Raw genomic sequence first — 20346 nt, 5'->3', positions numbered from 1 at the left:
GATCCAAACACGAAGTTTTCTATGTCCAGGTGCCACCGAGCGCTGCAAGTAATAAGAAATGGATGCAGCAGTACCGGCAGTGCGCGAGCTACTTCAACAAGCTGGCCAAGGACGACCTGCAGGAGTTCGTGGCCAACACCTGCTTCACCAGCGAAGCCATCGAACGGTACATAACATACCTTCGACTCCAGCGGGGCTACTCCGAAAAACGTTATCCGAAGTTTCGAATGTTGCCATCCCTCTCACGCAAAGCGAGATGCCAGCATGAGAGACGGTGACAAATAGACCCGAAACTATGTTAACAGCGTTTCGTAGTAGCCCTCCTGCTATTCTTGATCTACTCGCGGTATTAACAGCTATTCCATAATTATGCTTCTTTTTAAACGATTTCAAAATAGGAACAGATTCTCAATTGTTTTTTCTTTTCTTCATAAAATAATACTTCACGTTATTTTGTTGTCTGCCAGGAGTGATTTCATGTTTTTTCTTTCAGTTTTGTTGATTAAAATACTGCACATTTTTTTAGCGTACCGGCCGGCACTCGCAGTCTCATGATAATGCAAGCAGTGGACTACTGCCAGCAGGAGCAGGAGAACGACTTCAAGTTCAATAAGAAGTACGTATTAATATAATTATTTCTGAAACAAATGAGGATTAGGCCTGTACTCCCCACACAAGAGGGGTTGGGGAAGCCTGACGTTCGCATATTTTGTCCCTTAGTTGCCTTTTAATGACAGTTCTTTTCTTTTCTGGAATCCATAATTTCGAACAAGCTCAATAAACGTAAACGGGTCGTTGGGGAGCCCTGATGTTCGCACATTTTTCCTTTTCTGTTTTGCTAGAACCACGCGACCAATGAAAAATAACAAATTCAACGAGTTGGAGAGCCGTGATCTTTGCATATTTGTCCCTTAATCGTAAACAAACCACTTTAACGAGTTTAATAAACCACGTTATTGTCCCGTAGCGAGCAGACGTGGGCAGGCGTGGGACAGGAGTTGTCCCGCTGGGCGCGCTTCCTCGACAACTTCCATTCCAGCACCATACAAGCGCTAGTTGACGGCTCCGGCGTGCCGCGCACAGAGATATGGCCGTGAGTATACTGGGTCTTATTTATTTATTTACTTTATTGGGCTATCAACATGAGATACAGTATTAAACACAACAAAATAAATTAAGCCAAAGCCAAAGCTAACTGCTCCCACACATATTGTACCGGAAAGCGAAATGTAGGACATCCACTCACAAGGTGAACCGATTACCTCATAAAGGTACCAGGAAGGCGCTGGATGCAGGTAACCAACCAGTCATTATGGAAATAATTGGGGGAAGCCTTTCAGCAGTGGACGTCCTAAGGCTGAAATGATGATGATGATGAATGACGAGATGCATAGCAGAGAGGAGATGTGAGCTGTGCTTAGCGGAGATGTGAGATGTCAGAATTTGAAATGACGATTCTAGTTGTGCGAGACGCATTTCCAATCTGCCGCGCTTTTTAGTGCTATCTACTGCTTCTAGAGTCTGACGATGATATTGTATTTTGTGCAGAGAGATAGAAATGAGTCACGGCGACCCGGACAAGGTGATAGAACAAGCGGCGGCACTAGTGTCCCGCGGAATGCGAGCGGGACCGCTAAGCTCGCTACTGCAGTGCCTCGTAGGCGAGGACAGCCACCGCGCCTTTGAACATCTGGCGCGGCACGCGAATACTCTGCAGTGAGTATGGGTCTTTTTTTCTGGAAGCAAAGGCGTTGAGCAAACAGCCTAGTAACAGAGTAAATACAAATGAGTAGGTCATTTTGTCAGTGTGTGCGTGCGCGCCGGATACGTATTGGCGCGCTCACATACAAACCGCGCCCGGTGCGTTTCTATGAAGATAACCTACTTATTTGTATTTACTCTGCTAGTAACCAGGGCTGCAACCACAGCTGGCGCGATGCGCGTAATCTCTGCAGTAAGTATTAGTTTTTTTTGTTCTGTAAGGAGCAAAGGCGTTGAGCAAGCAGCCTAATAACCAGGGCTGCAACCACAGCTAGCGCGATGCGCGTATTCTCTGCAGTGAGATTATTGTTTTTTTTTTCTGTAAGGGGCAAAGGCATGTAGCAAACAGCTTTCTGGAGCTGGCAGAGGCGTTGAGCATACAGCCTAGTAACCAGGGCTGCAACTACAGCTGGCGCATATTCTCTGCAGTGAGATTGTTTTTTTTCTGTAAGGGGCAAAGGCATTTAGCAAACAGCTTTCTGGAGGTGACAAAGGCGTTGAGCATACAGCCTAGTGATTAGAGCCTCAAACGTTGGCTTGCCAGCGCTTGCGCAGCGTTGCTGTGGGGCACTTATGCCCGTTTTCACCATCAATCCCTAATTTTTAAGAGACCCCTATGAAAACAAAATTCCTGTTATGAGTTACCTTAGGGGTCACTTAAAAATTAGGGATTGATGGTGAAAACGGTCATTAGTGTCTTTTTTTCTGTAAGGAGCAAAGGCGTTGAGCAAGCAGCCTAATAACCAGGGCTGCAACCACAGCTAGCGCGATGCGCGTATTCTCTGCAGTGAGATTATTGTTTTTTTTTTCTGTAAGGGGCAAAGGCATGTAGCAAACAGCTTTCTGGAGCTGGCAGAGGCGTTGAGCATACAGCCTAGTAACCAGGGCTGCAACTACAGCTGGCGCATATTCTCTGCAGTGAGATTGTTTTTTTTTCTGTAAGGGGCAAAGGCATTTAGCAAACAGCTTTCTGGAGGTGGCAAAGGCGTTGAGCATACAGCCTAGTGATTAGGGCCTCAAACGTTGGCTTGCCAGCGCTTGATGATGCGGCGCACCCACTCAGTTTAAACTAAATAACGTGACACCAGCGCTGCATAGATCCGGCGTTGACGTCGCGGCGAGGCTGAGTCAGCGCAGTGTTGACGCTACGCGGGCGCTGTTTTAAATCTGAATGTAAGAATGTTGAGTGAGTTCGCTGCGCTGCTTCTTCTCAGCACTGGCCCATTTGTTGTCCCGAAGCAGTGGTAGGGTTAAAGTAATACTGGGACGTGTAAAAGAGCTATTTATAAGCCTTCTTGGAAAATAAATTAATTTGAACTCAAATTACTTTTTTTTAAATCCTAAACATATCTCCTCCACAGAGACGTGGAAACCCTAGTGGACAGGATAATGCAGTACCACAAGGAAGGCGTGAAGTTCCCCGAAGAACTCCTCGAGAGCGTAATGCACGCGGGCTCTTCCCTAGGGCTGCCACCACACAAGCAAATCGCGCTGTTGTCGCTAGGGCGAGCGCGCGTGCTGTCTGGTGACGACCTGCCGCGGGTGGCGCGTTATACCGCCGACTTGCTGCGCGGAGAGTGGCCTGATCTGGATTATGTACAGGAGTTGACGGGTAAGAGTCAGGGCGAGTCAATGGGTATGAACCCATGGGTGAACGTAGTGTGCTGCCTCTTGGCTGAGGGTGCCACTGCACGCTTCTTCTTATTCGTTACGCTCTTGGCAGAGCGGTCGTGGTCACGTGGAGGCGTTGTTCGTTGTTCACATCAGTTGTAGAGGCGGATACAACACTCCGCACGATCTCCCGCCATCTCTCTCTATTGGCAGACTGTCTGGTGCAGTCACATACGCCGTCTCCCACTGCCAATTTCGCTTGGTCGGTCCAGCGCATTGGTGTATATCACGCAGCAAGCAGCTATTCTTCGGTTTGTCATCGTAGCTCACTCTTCGTGTCGTGTCACTCTAGTAGCAGTTTTGGGCTGACACTATGTAAGTTTGTTTTAGACACGACAAGAAGAAGAAGCAGCTATTCTAATGTACAAGGAGCTCGGGAAACAAGGTTTTATTACAGGGGTATAGACGAGCATGAAATCTGAAAAAAATATCCATTGTATCTACACCCAGTAGCCAAATGACGATGACTTTGGTATTGTCGCTTTTTTTTTGCAGAAGAGAAGCTGTTAACCCCTGAAGGCCGGTGCGAGGCGTTCTCGACGCTAATATGCGCGGCCGACACGTGGCAGCGACGCAAAGCGCTTGTTGACGCACTTAACTGCTGGCCTCATACGCTCAACAGGTTAATATTCTTTCAGTTACCTACGATATGAAGGTTCAACAATATGTTCACCTTTATTTACATATCAAGGCGGAACAAAATTTTCATCTTGGTAATTTCTAGCTGTTTAAAATGATCTATTTCAAAAATTCATGTTGCAGCGATTCGCGAAGCCTCCACTGCGTGTACTTAGAATCGTTACTGTCTTACACCAGTGAGCTGAAGGAAAGCCTGGTCTTGATCAAGCTGCTGCTCAGGCGACCGGNGCGGCGTGCGGCCGCGCAGCCGTAGGGTTGTCAAAATCTCTGCGCTCGGTGCTAGGGCTGTCGATGCGTCGCGGGGCGCGTCACAGTATAAGTAAATAAGTAAGTAAGTAAGGCCCCGATGGACATGAACTCACGCGCCTACTGTAGAGGTTTGTGCGGTGAAATTGTTGATGTTGCCTATACTGTTGCTGATACTGTAGACGTTTAGCTGCAATACGTCCACGCGCCGCTGCTGCCACCCGCCGCAGCTACCCAGGAGCCCGGCGCTCACGATCGGTGGGTGACGTCACTACACACTTATTAGCTCCTGGTAGATAGGAATATGATACACGTGAACTCAAACACACTACTAGAGGTTTGTGTGGTGATGGCATAAGTAGGTACACTATGCTGAAAATTGACCGAGTCGAAGCGCTAGATCGCACACTCAAGTACGGGCGACACACGGGTGGGTAACTGAAATGGTGTTCACAATTACGTCTCGGCCAAATTACTTGCGCCATGAAGCTGTTGATGTTGCCTATAAACTGTTACTGTCGACGTGAGGCTACAGCACGCCGCCGCGCACGCGCACGCGCCGCTGCCGCCGCCCGCCGCCGCCACGCGGCAGCCCGGCGCGCACGACAGGTGGGTGACGTCACACACTCGATATGTGGCTGCAGCACGCCGCCGCTATAAGATAAGCTCATACATATGTCGTCTAAATCGCGATAACATTGTATCATGGTGCGCATCCTATCCCGGCTGGGGGGCAGGGAGGGCAGCTGCTCCCTTCTGGTTTTACTCACCTATATACCATCTTATTTTTCGTCCATATTAAGTCTAAGCTCAAAATAACTCTTAAGATGATAAGATGTCACCGTGTTTGCCTTAATGTGGCATCATTGGTGATCACCTTAGACAATAAAAAAATTAATACGAGTCTAAGACGTCTATGACATGACAACACAACGTTATGTGAGTGCACATCAATATGATTTTCTCAACATTGCAAAATGTTGAATGTTGACATGTTTTTGTTGATTGTGTAGGGCAAAACACGCGCCGGAGAATGCGCTTAAAGGGCACATAATTTACAAGTTATTTTACCGTCCTAGAATCAAAGAGACCCTGTGGCCTCTGATCCGTGGCGACGACCACAGCGCGCTCATCAACCTGTTCACGATCCTCAAGGGCATCGACGACAAGCCGCCGCTGTTCGGCCTCACCGCCGCCGAGCACATCAAGCTGTTGAAGAAGGTCAAGGCTGCTTCTTCAGGTAAACAAAATCATTATAATCTTATTTCAGAAAAATAAAGCATTGGTAATATTTTGCAATAGGATACCTAGTTAATACCATTAATACAGGGTAGTTGAAAACACTATAATCTCAAGACACAACTTCTAAAAAAAGCTTATGCAAACACTTCATTCTAGCACGGAAAACTTATTTAGTTTTCTATTAGTGTAAACTTCGATATTTAGAAGCTATGATGAAATCAATGAATTGTCAGTCAATCGAAGTTTGCGGTGTGATGACGTCATATATTGCCATACAAAATCATCCGGGGAGTCGCGTTTTGATAGCTCATAAAAAGTATGTCAAATGACTAAGATGTCCACTACCTATTTCAAACAAATGACGTCCGCTGCTGGACAAAGCCCTTCCGAAGCATTTCTACAACGACCGGTCTTGTGCTGCCTGCTTGCCTACACTAGTCCGTGGTTATTACTCTATCCATGATGCTTTAAATTTTGTTAATTTTATGTAACTGTTTCCTCTTAGAGCTGGACTACAAAATGCTGCTAGAGCAGCCCACAGCAGATCAGTACTCGGCGCACCTGCTGCGTGTCCTCAAACCTGAAAACGTGGGCATGGTGGTGAAACTCATCAGGACCCTGCCGCCTGCCTTCAAGCCGCCGTTGTCCGTCAACGCGCTGTACACCATGTGGCTCACCAGGCTCTTCTTTAGTGTAAGTTTAGTGTTGTCTGGACTACAAGATGCTGCTTGAGCAGCTCACAGCAGATCAGTACTCGGCGCACCTGCTGCGTGTCCTCAAACCTGAAAACGTGGGCATGGTGGTGAAACTCATCAGGACCCTGCCGCCTGCCTTCAAGCCGCCGCTGTCCGTCAACGCGCTGTACACCATGTGGCTCACCAGGCTCTTCTTTAGTGTAAGTCTAGTGTTGTCTGGACTACAAGTCTAGAGCAGCCCACAGCAGATCAGTACTCGGCGCACCTGCTGCGTGTCCTCAAACCTGAAAACGTGGGCATGGTGGGGAATCTCATCAGGACCCTGCCGCACCCTCCTGTACACCATGTGGCTCACCAGGCTCTTCTTTAGCGTGAGTCTATGGTTTAATGTATGGGGGCTCCGTAGCATGAGTTTTCTGTTGGTTAGATTAGATGTTTCTAGAATAACCTGCAGCGGAATAGTCAAACTACTGACGAGTAACACATGCAATTGATTGCTTGATCAGGCCTGTTCATCTCCGCGAGTTTACATCGAAAACAAAACAGGCACGATGGCCCACCTACAGGATACTATTCGACAAGGCCTCACATACGAGCGAAAATTGACTCACGCACGCGTATTCTTGTGTATGATGGAAGAAAATAAAGAAAATGGTGTACTAAATACTGTACAGTATTTAACTGCCTAAATAATAATAAAAACACAGAATGAACTTTTTAAGTTGCCTCAAGACACTGAGAGGTAAATAAGTATTTAATATTATTCATGATAATTCATGCTAAATCATGTATTTCCTCCGCCATTTTACGCAGTTTGGCACCTCACGTCACATCATTTTACCGAAGTCAGCCCTATAGCTTCGGCGCAGTGCCGATCACCTGACGTTTGTCAACAAAATGGTGCTTGACTCTTGAGACAAGCTAAATTACACCATGTTGTTAATGACATTGAGCATACATTTTTTTAAATACCTTCGCGAAGTAAAACTTCTGTGCGTAGTACTTTTTATTATTCTGTGGCTTGATGATTGGTGTGGTGATGCAGCCATACACAGTTTGGAACTATACGCTTTCCTAACAAAAAATAACTGTATGTTAAACTTCTACTTTCAAATTATAATAGTAAATAAAAATCACGCTATCAATTTCGGCTAAATAGATCCAACATAAAAGTTTTTCTATACTTAGGTGCCGCCGAGCGCTGCAAGTAATAAGAAATGGATGCAGCAGTACCGGCAGTGCGCGAGCTACTTCAACAAGCTGGCCAAGGACGACCTGCAGGAGTTCGTGGCCAACACCTGCTTCACAAGAGAAGCTATTGAACGGTACATACATACCTTCAACTTCTGTTCTACACCCAGTATTATCAGATTCCGTAAGACGTGTTTTTGAATGATTTCAAAAAAGGAACAGATTCTTAATTGTTTTTTCTTTTCTTCATAAAATAATACTTCACGTTATTTTGTTGCCTGCCAGGAGTGATTTCATGTTTTTTCTTTCAGTTTTGTTGATTTATAATACTGCAAATTTTTTTAGCGTACCGGCCGGCACTCGCAGTCTCATGATAATGCAAGCAGTGGACTACTGCCAGCAAGAGCAAGAGAACGACTTCAAGTTCAATAAGAAGTACGTATTAATTTATTATTTCTGAACGTATACATTATCATCATAAGTGCAGTTAGTCTAAATTTCAGAAGCACGACCTTCTCTAATTCACCAGAAAGATTGGGCCTGTAATATACTACTACATTGGCCAGACGAGTCGGGGAAGTGATGATGTGTGAGTGATGTGCGCATATTTTGTCCCTTAGTTATCTTTTACAACAACCAAGGGAAGAGCGGGAGTGGTTCTATTCTTTTCTGGAACATGGATTTCGAACAAGCTCAATAAACGGGTTGGGGAGCCCTGATGTTTGCACATTTTTCCCTTAGTATCTCTTAAACACAAGCGCAACGAGTTTGGGAGCTGTGATCTTCCCTTAATCGTCCTTATAGAGACCTACCCGAGAGATGACATTAGATACTACAAGCTTAATAAACTACATTATTGTCCCGTAGCGAGCAAACGTGGGCGGGCGTGGGACAGGAGCTGTCCCGCTGGGCGCGCTTCCTCGACAACTTCCATTCCAGCACCATACAAGCGCTAGTTGACGGATCTGGAGTGCCGCGCACAGAGATATGGCCGTGAGTATACTGGGTCTTATTTATTTATTTACTTTATTGGGCTATCAACATGAGATACAGTATTAAACACAACAAAATAAATTAAGCCAAAGGTCTCTAGCTAACTGCTCCCACACATATTGTACCGGAAAGCGCAATGTAGGACATCCACCCACAAGGTGAACCGATTACCTCATAAAGGTACCAGGAAGGCGCTGGATGCAGGTAACCAACCGGTCATTATGGAAATAATTGGGGGAGGCCTTTCAGCAGTGGACGTCCTAAGGCTGAAATGATGATGATGATGAATGACGAGATGCATAGCAGAGAGGAGATGTGAGCTGTGCTTAGCGGAGATGTGAGATGTCAGAATTTGAAATGACGATTCTAGTTGTGCGAGGCGCGGCGAGACGCATTTCCAATCTGCCGCGCTTTATTTATTTATTTATTTATTTGAACACCAACAAGGTTTAGTGCTATCTACTGCTTCTAGAGTCTGACGATGATATTGTATTATGTGCAGAGAGATAGAAATGAGTCACGGTGACCCGGACAAGGTGATAGAACAAGCGGCGGCGCTAGTGTCCCGCGGAATGCGAGCGGGCCCTCTAAGCTCGCTGCTGCAGTGCCTCGTGGGCGAAGACAGCCACCGCGCCTTTGAACATCTGGCGCGGCACGCGAATACTCTACAGTGAGTATGGTTTTTTTTTCTGGAAGCAAAGGCGTTGAGCAAACAGCCTAGTAACAGAGTAAATACAAATGAGTAGGTCATTTTGTCAGTGTGTGCGTGCGCGCCGGATACGTATTGGCGCGCTCACATACAAACCGCGCCCGGTGCGTTTCTGTGAAGATAACCTACTCATTTGTATTTACTCTGCTAGTAACCAGGGCTGCAACCACAGCTGGCGCGATGCGTGTATTCTCTGCAGTGAAATTAGTGTTTTTTTTATGTAAGGGGCAAAGGCATTTAGCAAACAGCTTTCTGGAGGTGGCAAAGGCGTTGAACATACAGCCTAGTGATTAGAGCCTCAAACGTTGGCTTGCCAGCGCCTGCGCAGCGTCGACGTGGCTCACCAACTCTCTTTACACTAAACAACGCGACGCTAGCGCTACGTAGGTCCGGCGTTTAGCAATGGCGTCTTAATTACGCTGAGCCAGTTTTTTCGACACTGCGCGGGCGCTGTTTTAAATCGAAACTTTTGTTTTAAATTTCGAATTTTCTTAAAAATCAAAAACATCTCCTTCACAGAGACGTGGAAACCCTAGTGGACAGGATAATGCAGTACCACAAGGAAGGCGTGAAGTTTCCCGAAGAACTCCTCGAGAGCGTGATGCACGCGGGCTCTTCCCTAGGGCTGCCACCACACAAGCAAATCGCGCTGTTGTCGCTAGGGCGAGCGCGCGTGCTGTCTGGCGACGACCTGCCGCGGGTGGCGCGTTATACCGCCGACCTGCTGCGCGGAGAGTGGCCTGACCTGGATTATGTACGGGAGCTGACGGGTAAGCAAAGGACCTGCTTCGTCATTAGCACAATCAGATCGCGCTGTTGTCGCTAGGGCGAGCGCGCGTGCTGTCTGGTGACGACCTGCCGCGGGTGGCGCGTTATACCGCCGACCTGCTGCGTAGAGAGTGGCCTGACCTGGATTATGTACGGGAGCTGACGGGTAAGCATAGGACCTGCTTCGTCATTAGCACAAGCAGATCGTGTTACTGTCGCTGGGGCGAACGTGAGTTCTGTCTGGTGACGACCTGCCGCGAGTGACGCGCTACAAGTCGGTGGGACTTGCTGCGCGGGTAGTGGCCTAACCTGGATTACGTGCGGGAACTTACAGGTACGGGCCATTGACAGAGTAAATACAAATGAGTAGGTCATCTTCTTAGAAACGCACCGAGCGCGGTTTGTATGTGAGCGCGATACACTGACAAAATTTAGCGTGGATTAGCGGGTGTTGCGCTGAATTTTGTCAGTGTGTGCGTGCCGCATACGTATTGGCGCGCTCACATACAAACCGCGCTCGGTGCGTTTCTATGAAGATGACCTACTCATTTGTATTTACTCTGCTATTGATCATCATCGCCATCATCATTTCAACCACAGGACGTCCACTGCTGAACATAGGCCTCCCCCAATGATTTCCACATCGAATGGTTGGTAGCAGCCTGCATCCAGCGTCTTCCAGCTACCTTTATCACGTATCACGAAATCTGAAATAAAATCCATTGTATCTACACCCAGTAGCCAAATGAATACTTGAAGATGACTTTAGTGTTGTGGCTTTTTTTTACAGAAGAGAAGCTGTTAACCCCTGAAGGCCGGTGCGAGGCGTTCTCGACGCTAATATGCGCGGCCGACACGTGGCAGCGACGCAAAGCGCTTGTCGACGCGCTTAACTGCTGGCCGCATACGCTTAACAGGTTAATATTCACTCATTCAGTTACCTATGAAAGTTCAACAATGTTCACGTAGCTTCACTTATCAAGGCGGAACGAAATTTTTGTCTTGGTAATTTCTAAAGTCCAAAGTGCGCGCTCGCACACTCACTGCGGCCAGTCGCACAGTCGCAACAGCAATATAATTACGCGCGAGCGATAAGGATGTGTAGCTTCGGGTCATTGAACGAAAATCTGTGAGCTCGGCGACCGGACTTTACTAGCTCTTTAAAATGATCTATTTCAAAACTTCATGTTGCAGCGACTCGCGAAGCCTCCACTGCGTGTACTTAGAATCGTTGCTGTCTTACACCAGTGAGCTGAAGGAAAGTTTAGTGCTGATTAAGCTGCTGCTTAGGAGACCAGTGTTAAATGAAGAGGTGAGACTAAACGTTAATATTTCCCGTTATTACTGGAGGTTTGCTATTTGCAAAGAGTTAAAGAGCTGTAGGTCTAGACAAGTGGCACTTTTGATCGAATCGAAAATCGAATCCGTTGTAGCTCCATACAAAAAAAGGCCTTTCGATCATCTTTCGGCATTAGGTAAAACTGTCATGTTATGCCACTTTCTAGGGGGGCTGGTCAATCAACTGTGAACCATATTTATGTCAATAGTTACAGTAAATAGACAGTTGTATCAGAGTAAATACAAATGAGTAAGTCATCTTCATAGAAACGCACCGAGCGCGGTTTGTATGTGCGCGCGCCAATACGTATGCGGCGCACACGCACACACTGACAAAATTCGGCGCAACACCACCCCGCTAATCCACGTATTGGCGCGCTCACATACAAACCGCGCTCGGTGCGTTTCTATGAAGATGACCTACTTATTTGTATTTACTCTGGTTGTATCTATCGGGACATTAGAGTAACAGAAATCCTGAGACTAGAGTTCGTGTAACCATTATTACATTTGCAGGAAATAAAATGGGTGTTGGAGTCCGTGCACCCGGCGGCCTGCGTCAACGCTCTCTGGACCGCCGCACTCGCGCGCGCGCCGCCCGCCGCCGTGCTGGCGTTACTGCGCGCGCACAAGGTAAATTGGTGCTTATGTAGTTGCAATAAGGGTGACTTTACAATAAACACGTATGGTCTGATGAGCCCTTATTGAGTGTGAGAGTAAAATAGTCGTTAAAACTAGACCTCTATACCGGCCTTCATGTTCTTTCGATTTCATAAGTTTTTGAATATTAGGCAACTATTTATTGTCAGGCAAACAATTTTTGACAGTAGTATCAGCAGCTTTTATTTTTCAAACAACTAGCCTTTAGGGCATTGGTTCCCAAACTTATTTGAAACGCGCCCCCTATGGACCATACAAAAAAATCTGATTATTTATTGATCGTATCGAGCAGTCTGGAATGCATTCTCTCAACGGTCGCAGGTTTTTTATACTTAAGTACACAGATGGCCCGCGCCCCCCATAAAGGTCTGCGCCTTCCATGTGGGGCGCGCCCCCCACTTTGGGAACCAGTGATTTAGGGTGTACCAAATGACTAAAACAATCTTCTTTTTTACAGGAATCATTCCGCAAGCAAGAAATCGACGACGAACTCATCAAGGAGTTACTGGACAGTGGAATATTTATAAAATTAGTTTCTACCCCCATATACTCATCAGTTATAAACTACATTATTAGCAGAGAATCTTCTAGCGACGAGGCCTCTAACGCCTACACTGTGTCGTGGGCGGTGGAGGAGCTTCGCAAAGCCAACTACTTAGCAGAAGCTGGGCACCTGCAATTCCTGGCCATCGGGGTTCCGTCGCCACTCAGGGGATTCTCACAATCTATACAATATTGCAAAAAAATGTTTAGCAAAAAAATATAATCATTCTATTCTATAGTTCTAAGATTCAAATTATAATGAAATATATTGAAACAATATAAATCGATGTCTATAAGTTATTGAATTATTAAATAAATGGAGATTCACTGGGTTTGGTTGTTTCTTTTTATTCAATGGGTTGTGGGCCTAATTAAACTGAATAGCATAGGTGCACATTGCATAATTCAACAACAAACAGTACAGTTTAGTCGAATAAAATGCTTTATAGCATGGACCTATAAAAAAAGATGCTTTAAAGAGCATTAGGTAAAAGACAATATTGTGCAATGTTATCTGGTAGATAAAGTTAGCAGCACCACTACCCATACTTATTTATACCCTTAGTTTATACCATGTTAAATTAGGCCAAAACGCCATCTAACTTCAATGAATCCCTAACTCAAACAAATCAATCGCTGCCATTCATTCCTCCTCCTCGCTATAAATTAACTTACTACCAGGGAAGATACCTTAGATTGGTGTAGCTTAGCTATGCTATGAGCACTAGAAGGTTCTCAGGTTCTCAGTACTTCCACGGTACTTCTCAAGTGTAGAAAGGAACAACTGAAAGCAACCAAACGCATAGCACAAAATTTTATTTCTGATTACCAACATTGAACAAAACGCGCTTTAATAAAACGTCAACGTCAAACTGACAGTCTGGCTGTCAGTGACATTTTTAGGTTATATTTACAGGAACTTGAGTAATCGTCTGAATAAAACGAAATAAAAAGTTATTTTCAATACATAAAGCATTTAAAATGCTCAGCGCTATCAGAAGTAGCATACGAGCTCCATTCGTAAGTGTGGGACGGCTGTTTCACACAACACCAGCACAGTCGAAGGAGAAGTTTGATCACAAGCGAATTCCTCAGGACGATGAAGGAGTTCAGGGGGAGAAACTCATTGACCTCGATTCTGTGCTCAAAGCGTATGTTTGCAATAATCTTTAAGTCTATTTTGCTAACACTTTACGAAGCTTATCAATCGACTTCTTTCAGGAAACAAAGCTTATTCCCAACAGCAGAGTCCGACGATTTGTTATTTGACGGTACACCGTACAAGCAGCTCCCGATCTGCAACATTCGAGTGAGCCACAACAACACAATATTCACTCTGACTGACTCAAATGGAGCTGTAAAGGTCCTCAAATCTTGCGGTATGGAAGGGTTTAAGAACACCAAAAAGGGTACCAATATTGCAGCACAGACCACTGCTATCAGTATAGCTACGGTGAGTTATTCTTATGTTTTACTAGTGCCTATTGTTCCTACAATATTTCAGACATGTTTTATGGTGGATTAGTTTCCTTTATGACTCAAAATGTTAGATAATCACCCTTTTTTCAATGTTTTCAGAAAGCTATAAGTAGAGGAATCAAAACAGTAAGGGTCAAAGTGAGAGGATTGGGACCTGGGAGATTGGTAAGCTTTATAATTCCATAATTATAATGTACTAATCTTGTATTGTCCAATTTGTCCAGAGTTAAATAAATATCAATTTAGATTCAGATAAACAGATACAATTTAGCTATCAACATAATTCAAGAACTTTGTGCTAAGTAAAGCTAATTATTGTGCCTATTTTAGTTTTTAAACTGTTTGTTCATTTCAGGCTGCTGTAAAAGGATTGCAAATGGGTGGTTTAGACATAGTGTCTGTGACAGATAGTACTCCAGTCTCATGGAACCCCCCAAGACCTAGGAAGGCCAGGAGACTTTAATCATTTATCTTTAATTCATTTACACCATGTACATTTTAGTTCAGTTAAATTAAAAATAAAATAACTTTTAAATAACAATTTTGTTTTATTGTTAGACTATTTACAAGTAATTAATCTTAACAACTAGAAACCATACTTTGACTGAGTTTGTCTCTTGGTCATTCTGTTATTAGCCCATTGATTCTGTAGTTCAGCTTCATTAGCTTTTGCCTGAAAATAATTGATTTGATTAGAACCTTGCATTCCCCGTTAGAATCCTCTTTAGGTAGGTAAAAATACTAAAGCTGAGTTGCACCATCTAAATTTAACAGTAACTTTAATGATAACTGGTGTATTTTGTATAAAGTTGGACAGATTTTTGACATAATTTGTTAAAGTCAAAGTATGATGGTGCAATGCAGTCTTTTTAATTTTCAGTGTGAAAAACTCTTTAATTACCTGGTGGGCTAAGTATGTGATTTGATGCTTCCTCCTCTGCTGACTTGTGGGTTCATCACCTCTCCTCTTGCTGGCCGAGACTCTCTTGGTGGTGTCATCCATGAGCCCCTTGAGGAGCCACTCCCGGGCATCTGCCAGCACCTCTTTCTGATTCACATCCACAATTTGGATTTCTTCTCTCTTTCTCTTACCCCGAGTTCCACATAGTTTCAGTATCTGTAAATAGAAAAGGTTTCTTTATTATAAAGTTTTGTTACAATTGTTTTATTTTATTTTTTCAATAAATTACTATACTTACAGCTTCATCATCAAGTACTGCTTCATTACTGCTACTAGCTCCATTTACATACTCATTTTCATACCCTGATGTAGAACTGTTAGGGTAGTCATACTGAGCATCACTACCTTCTTGCTCATGCAATGATTCAGCAGGATTTTCAGGAATATCCTGTTTGAAATATGATTGTAAACCTCGAGGTTCTTTTTCAGTTTTTGTACTTTTCACAATAACTTCTGTTGCTTTAGCATCTATGTCCAGTGGTATGTCCTCAATGGGTGTATCATCAACTCTGTTGATAGAAAAGAAGTCATTCTGCATCTCTTCATCATCACTATCATCAGAATAGTCTTGAGCCAAAGTATTAACTTGACTTTTTGCCTTTTTCATGGGCGATGGTAATGGCTTTTTCTTAGCTGTGGCCGTTGGCTTCTGAGTGAGTACATGAGGTACAAAAGATTTTGTAGTTGAACTTGAAACAGCATTTCTGGGTTGAGGCAATATACTTAACAATCCTGATTTTTTCTGTAAACACAATGAAAAATTTAAATCTAAGTGACCGTCAAGAATTTTGTATTCAATATTTTTCTTACAAACACTGATGACTTACCCCATTTGAGATTTTCGGTTTGGTACTTGGTATACTAGGTTCCACATCTTTGAACTGAAATTAGAAAGTTGTCAATAAGTATTTAAACTTTACTTTCATTAAATCATTTAGTAATTAAATTATTTTTTACTTACATCACTTAGAGAAGGGACTGTAATCTTGGCCTTGGGTTTAACCATACTGCTGAAACTTTCTTTCTTGTGCAGAAACTCATCGTCATCCTCTTCAACTGATGGTTTCTTCGTTGATGGTTGTGGCAGAAGATTGAACAGACTTTGACTGTAACTGTTGTTGGATTCTGCACTTGCTAAATTACTTGGTGTTTCTGATTTGACGTTCTCTGCTTCAGGTTTTGTACTTTGTAAATCTGGTTTGTGTATTGTTTGTGCTGGAATGTAAATTCAAATACATTTAAGGAAAGAAAACAAAATATAATGTTAAAATTAAATGTGTGCAGGTGCTTATACCTTCTTCTGTCTTGGTAGGCAATACAGTGGCAATTGTTGGATTCTCATCTTCATTTTCAGCATCACTAGAGTCACTGTAATCGTACGCAACCAAAGCCATTGTTAAATTGTAGTTTATAGATTTTTAGAAAAATTTGTTGTGTTTTATCCACTTGCCAGGCAATCTGACATTTTTGAATGAAATATGAATGAGTGAGTGAGTGAAAGTTGATAGTTTTGACAATAGTGTTGGGCACACTGTGCTCATGTGCTGTCTTGGTACTATTACTTATTCTGTGGTGCTGTATGACTGTACAAGATTGTATGGAGAGCTATCGGTAAATTTCTGAACGAAGCCCAGCTGTCCTGTCATCTACCTGTCAGTAGTGTCAGTGTCACTGAAAAGTAGCAAAAAGAAGAAGAAAAGCACCTCGAAAATTCTTCTGGAAATATTAATTAATATTTGGGTTTATTGGTTACACTATATCTAACTAAATTTATATTTGATTATAACTGTTAATTTGAGGTAAGATATTCATTAAACGCCTGACTTATTTAGCCACGAAAATGAAATTTATAGCGTTTTTTGTTTGTAGGCAGTGCAGTCATCAAAATGCCGAAGAAATTTACTGGCGAGAATAGTAAAGCTGTTGCTGCCCGGCAACGTAAAGAAGATGCTAAGCAGGAGAAAGAACAAAAAATGAAAAAGGTTATAGAGGACGCTCAGTGGGAAGATAATGATGATAAACTCAAGAAAAAGCAACAAAAAAAGGTTTGTAATATTTGGTTTTCCACCAGTTTATTTTGATGTGGGTACTTTTACTTTATGGTGTAATTTTAATTATCAGGAAGATCAGGAAAAGAAACGCCTTGAACAACTACAGAAAAAGGCAGAGGCAAAAGCTTTGCTGGAAAAGGAGATGGAATCAATCAAAAGTGTGAAAGCCGCGCCACCACCGCCGAAGATCACACGAGCACAGATATCTTTCGCCAAAGAGAAGGTTGTGAGGCCAGAGCCTGTAAAACCTGTGGTAAGGAGTTTTCTTTCCATTCTCAATCTAGATATTCAATGTAAGATTGATTTAGTTTGCAGTCTTCTCAACATAAAGACCTATTTTACAAGAAATCATATGTTACTAAGGTCAAAATATAATGCATTAATTGAATGTATGATGTACAGGACCTGTAGTGGTGTTGAATGTTCATGATGCAATAAACTATTGTTTTACAGCCATCAAGGGTAGTGGTCGAGGAGCCACCGCTGGAAGAGAATCTCAATAGGCTGCAGATTGAGGGAGAAGTTGCTCAATCGGTTGAGGAAGCTATATCAATACTCGGGTAAATAATAGAAGAATTATTGTAGTCATGATTATTTTATAATTTAGTGTCTTAAAACTTGCCATACCTACATCTTATTTTTTTTACAGTGATCAAGCTGACATTGACAAGCATCCTGAAAAACGATTGAAGGCAGCATACACAGCATTTGAAACTTCCAACTTACCTAGACTAAAGCAAGAGAACCCTACTCTTCGTCTGTCCCAGCTGAAGCAGATGCTCAGGAAAGAATGGTTGAAGTCACCACAGAATCCACTCAATCAGAAGGTTTAATTTCTGGTTTTTATACACAATTTTTCTAGTAGGTACTACCTACAGAAAATTTATGGTTTAACACATTATGTAGTAGGTATGTAAATAATCACAGTCAGAATTAAAAATATGTAATGCAATAAAATTATTTCAAGTAGTGATGTTAAAGAATCAATTCACTCTTATTAGATTGAAGATTTTAGCAGTTACTATATTGGTCACTTCTTATTATTTATGATGTTTTTTTTAAATTATAATAAAATAGCTCTTGGTATTAAATTTTTATTTCACTTGTATATGCAGTCTTACCCAGTAGGACATAAATGTTATCAACAAAAAAAAGTCAAATAAAATTAATGTTGGTTTTAAATCGTTTTTTATTTCTCTGGTTCATTTTCATACTGTAATGGAATCCCACTTCGACCCTTCTCTACTTCTTTCACTTCAGTTTCGCCAAGTTTCTGCTCTAAACCCTTCCATGATCTATCCTGGAGGTTCTGTCCAATATTTTCCAAAGCCCAATTCTGTTTTTCTTCTAGAGCCATACTGCTGCCTATGGTGGACCCAACTTTAGTTTCTCTTATCTTGCCTGTGATGAGACTCACATCTGTGGTTTCCTTCACATGATCTATTTCACTAAAATGTCTTTTACCAGGCAGCAAGTCATCATAGTCGGTCACATGTGTTGTGAAGTATGGGTCTCTTTTTGAGTTCAGGGCAACTTCTAGTTCATATGGGTACACTATTGGCTTGTAGAAATCTCTGTTGCTGTACAAGTCATTCTCTGGGCATGCAATCATTACATAGATGTCAATCTAAAATGAGAAAATATAATTAATTTCTTGATAAAACTGATAAGAATAATTCATAAATACTGTTACTATGTCTAAGTAACTGACCTCAGGAAAATTGGCTAATTTAGCTACATTTGGCTTCCCAACAGACACAATATAGCTTTTCTTGCCATTGATACGACACAAGTCTTTCATTCTGCTGATGATGTCCTTGGTTTGTTCTCCAGCCAGCTTGCACACCAGGATGCCCACTGTGTTGGCGTCCTTGCACTTCTCCACCAGGAATCGTCTGCGTTTAAACCAGGTTGTTTCTTCCAAGTGTTCAATGTTCTTTGTGTCAGGGTCCAGGACATACCACTCCTTAGCTATAAATAAATCAATTATCGATATAGTAATTTTTAATTATTGAAGAACAATAAACTGTTTTTTTTTATGTAAATATTACCTGCAACAGAAATAGTGTAATTGAACAAAGTTTGTCCCCTGGATCCCAAGAACAGACAAATACAATGTTCCAATTCTTGTACAGGATGGCATTTGCCATTTGAATCTTGAATAACTCTTCCGAGGAATCTGATTTCTTTTTCTTCTTTTTCAACACAAGCTATGTAGCTATTTGGGTAGTATTTAAACCAGTGATTTTTTATTTCATCTGAAACAATAATGTTGGACACTGTAGTCTTAATTTATGTTACACATATAAAACAAGTCATATTTGTAATTCCAATGGACTTACCTTTACAATGTTCATATTCTTCACCATAAAATAAGCACAATTGAACTGCTGATTGAAAGTTATCTCTCAGAATGTTCATGGTTGAAGGAACCTCAATTTCTTTCTGAGGCAGCACATAGAATACAGGTTTATTGCATTTGGATAGACAGGTGTGGCCGTAGTGAACCACTGCATCTGCCTGCACGTGCATTGCTGCTACAGTGTCTACACAGCAGCTGAAAACATATTCAAGTATTAGTGTAACCCTAATCTATTATCAAGAGAGACAACAAAGAATCTATTATTAGAAGATATTACCCTAATCTTAAGTATATAGTTATATTATGTGAAAAAAACTGAACATACCTGGCATATGAAGTATCTCCAAGGATGTACAGGTCAACATCAACTCGCTTTTTAATCTCTTCATATACTCTAGCACTAACTGATAGCAGTTCATCAGGAAATTGCAGACAAACCTGATAAAAAAGGAAATTTTAAGACTTGCAAATTAAGGATATTAGCATTATGAAGATTTGGAACTTTGATTAACCTTCAAAAAGTTGTTTTCAGATATCCATTTGCTTGTTTGTTCAACATCGAAACGAGTGAGTAAATCATCCACTTCTAAAGGTGAAACTTCAATTTCACGTTCAATGCAAACTTTTCCATCTGTCGCAAAATTTGCCATGTTTTAGTTGCGGTTAATCTATAGTAAATTCACATAAAAATAATTACAAACAGTAGAGTTTCAGAAAGCACGTCTTCTCGTCTTCCGTCTGTGTTTACAAAGTTGTCAAAAATATTATTTAGCCGTCTGTCACTGAGTACAAGGCATTTTTTATTTTACCGTTTATTTTATTTAGTATACCACAGATACACAAGTTTAAATAAGGCCTCATCAGGCGCGGGCATTTTCAAAAATGCCACTCTGTACAAGGAATGAATTCTCTAAGACGTAACTTTTCCAAAAGACTATAGTTTAACCGATAGTGCCGTATGGAAAAAGAGAATGCATGCATTTCTGCAACATTTTAGGCAATTTTATTTGCTTTTCATGTTTGGGGGATGNAATTGA

The 20346-nt window shown here is 42.4% G+C and overlaps 5 protein-coding genes across 6 annotated transcripts in view; 3 read left to right on the top strand and 2 right to left on the bottom strand.

The window, feature by feature from the left end:
- LOC114353231 (neuroblastoma-amplified sequence) overlaps positions 1–12697 on the top strand; it is a 50401-nt gene extending 37704 nt beyond the window's left edge. Inside the window, exons 32-42 of the mRNA XM_028305145.1 lie at positions 5397–5557; positions 6065–6252; positions 7443–7579; positions 7791–7880; positions 8313–8438; positions 8941–9108; positions 9667–9917; positions 10706–10832; positions 11110–11227; positions 11770–11886; positions 12371–12697. Coding sequence (XP_028160946.1) covers positions 5397–5557; positions 6065–6252; positions 7443–7579; positions 7791–7880; positions 8313–8438; positions 8941–9108; positions 9667–9917; positions 10706–10832; positions 11110–11227; positions 11770–11886; positions 12371–12679 — 1792 coding nt within the window. The 3' untranslated portion in view covers positions 12680–12697. The remainder of the gene's footprint in view (positions 1–5396; positions 5558–6064; positions 6253–7442; positions 7580–7790; positions 7881–8312; positions 8439–8940; positions 9109–9666; positions 9918–10705; positions 10833–11109; positions 11228–11769; positions 11887–12370) is intronic.
- A 630-nt stretch (positions 12698–13327) lies between these two features.
- mRpS11 (mitochondrial ribosomal protein S11) lies at positions 13328–14449 on the top strand. The gene is made up of 4 exons (XM_028305138.1): positions 13328–13607; positions 13678–13909; positions 14035–14100; positions 14291–14449. The coding sequence occupies exons 1-4, from the start codon at positions 13438–13440 to the stop codon at positions 14396–14398; spliced, it is 576 nt and encodes a 191-aa protein (XP_028160939.1). The 5' UTR covers positions 13328–13437; the 3' UTR covers positions 14399–14449.
- Positions 14450–14463: 14 nt separating this feature from the next.
- On the bottom strand, positions 14464–16383 carry LOC114353225 (proline-rich protein PRCC). Its single transcript, XM_028305135.1, has 6 exons — positions 16191–16383; positions 15858–16111; positions 15724–15777; positions 15135–15638; positions 14837–15052; positions 14464–14608 (listed from the first exon to the last, which is right to left on the bottom strand). Exons 1-6 carry the CDS (start codon positions 16288–16290, stop codon positions 14522–14524), a joined length of 1215 nt encoding a protein of 404 aa, XP_028160936.1. The 5' UTR covers positions 16291–16383; the 3' UTR covers positions 14464–14521.
- A 176-nt stretch (positions 16384–16559) lies between these two features.
- LOC114353227 (coiled-coil domain-containing protein 124) lies at positions 16560–17916 on the top strand. Of its 2 annotated transcripts, none has more exons than XM_028305137.1 (5): positions 16560–16695; positions 16766–16941; positions 17018–17200; positions 17401–17507; positions 17597–17916. In XM_028305137.1, exons 2-5 carry the CDS (start codon positions 16783–16785, stop codon positions 17778–17780), a joined length of 633 nt encoding a protein of 210 aa, XP_028160938.1. In that variant the 5' UTR covers positions 16560–16695; positions 16766–16782; the 3' UTR covers positions 17781–17916. The 2 variants fall into 2 exon arrangements, with proteins under 2 accessions (XP_028160938.1, XP_028160937.1); XM_028305136.1 differs by having other exon boundaries at positions 16762–16941.
- A 128-nt stretch (positions 17917–18044) lies between these two features.
- Dph2 (Diphthamide biosynthesis 2) lies at positions 18045–20046 on the bottom strand. The gene is made up of 6 exons (XM_028305134.1): positions 19822–20046; positions 19635–19747; positions 19290–19504; positions 18999–19205; positions 18659–18918; positions 18045–18574 (listed from the first exon to the last, which is right to left on the bottom strand). The coding sequence occupies exons 1-6, from the start codon at positions 19957–19959 to the stop codon at positions 18137–18139; spliced, it is 1371 nt and encodes a 456-aa protein (XP_028160935.1). The 5' UTR covers positions 19960–20046; the 3' UTR covers positions 18045–18136.
- Between the last annotated feature and the right edge of the window lie 300 nt (positions 20047–20346).

This window comes from Ostrinia furnacalis, unplaced genomic scaffold (assembly GCF_004193835.3).
Source record: "Ostrinia furnacalis isolate ACB-3 unplaced genomic scaffold, ASM419383v2 OfSCF1638, whole genome shotgun sequence".
In the NCBI taxonomy this organism is placed as follows: domain Eukaryota; kingdom Metazoa; phylum Arthropoda; class Insecta; order Lepidoptera; family Crambidae; genus Ostrinia; species Ostrinia furnacalis.
The sequence above is the reverse complement of the archived record's forward strand: the minus strand, read 5'-3'. Positions and strand labels throughout refer to the sequence as shown.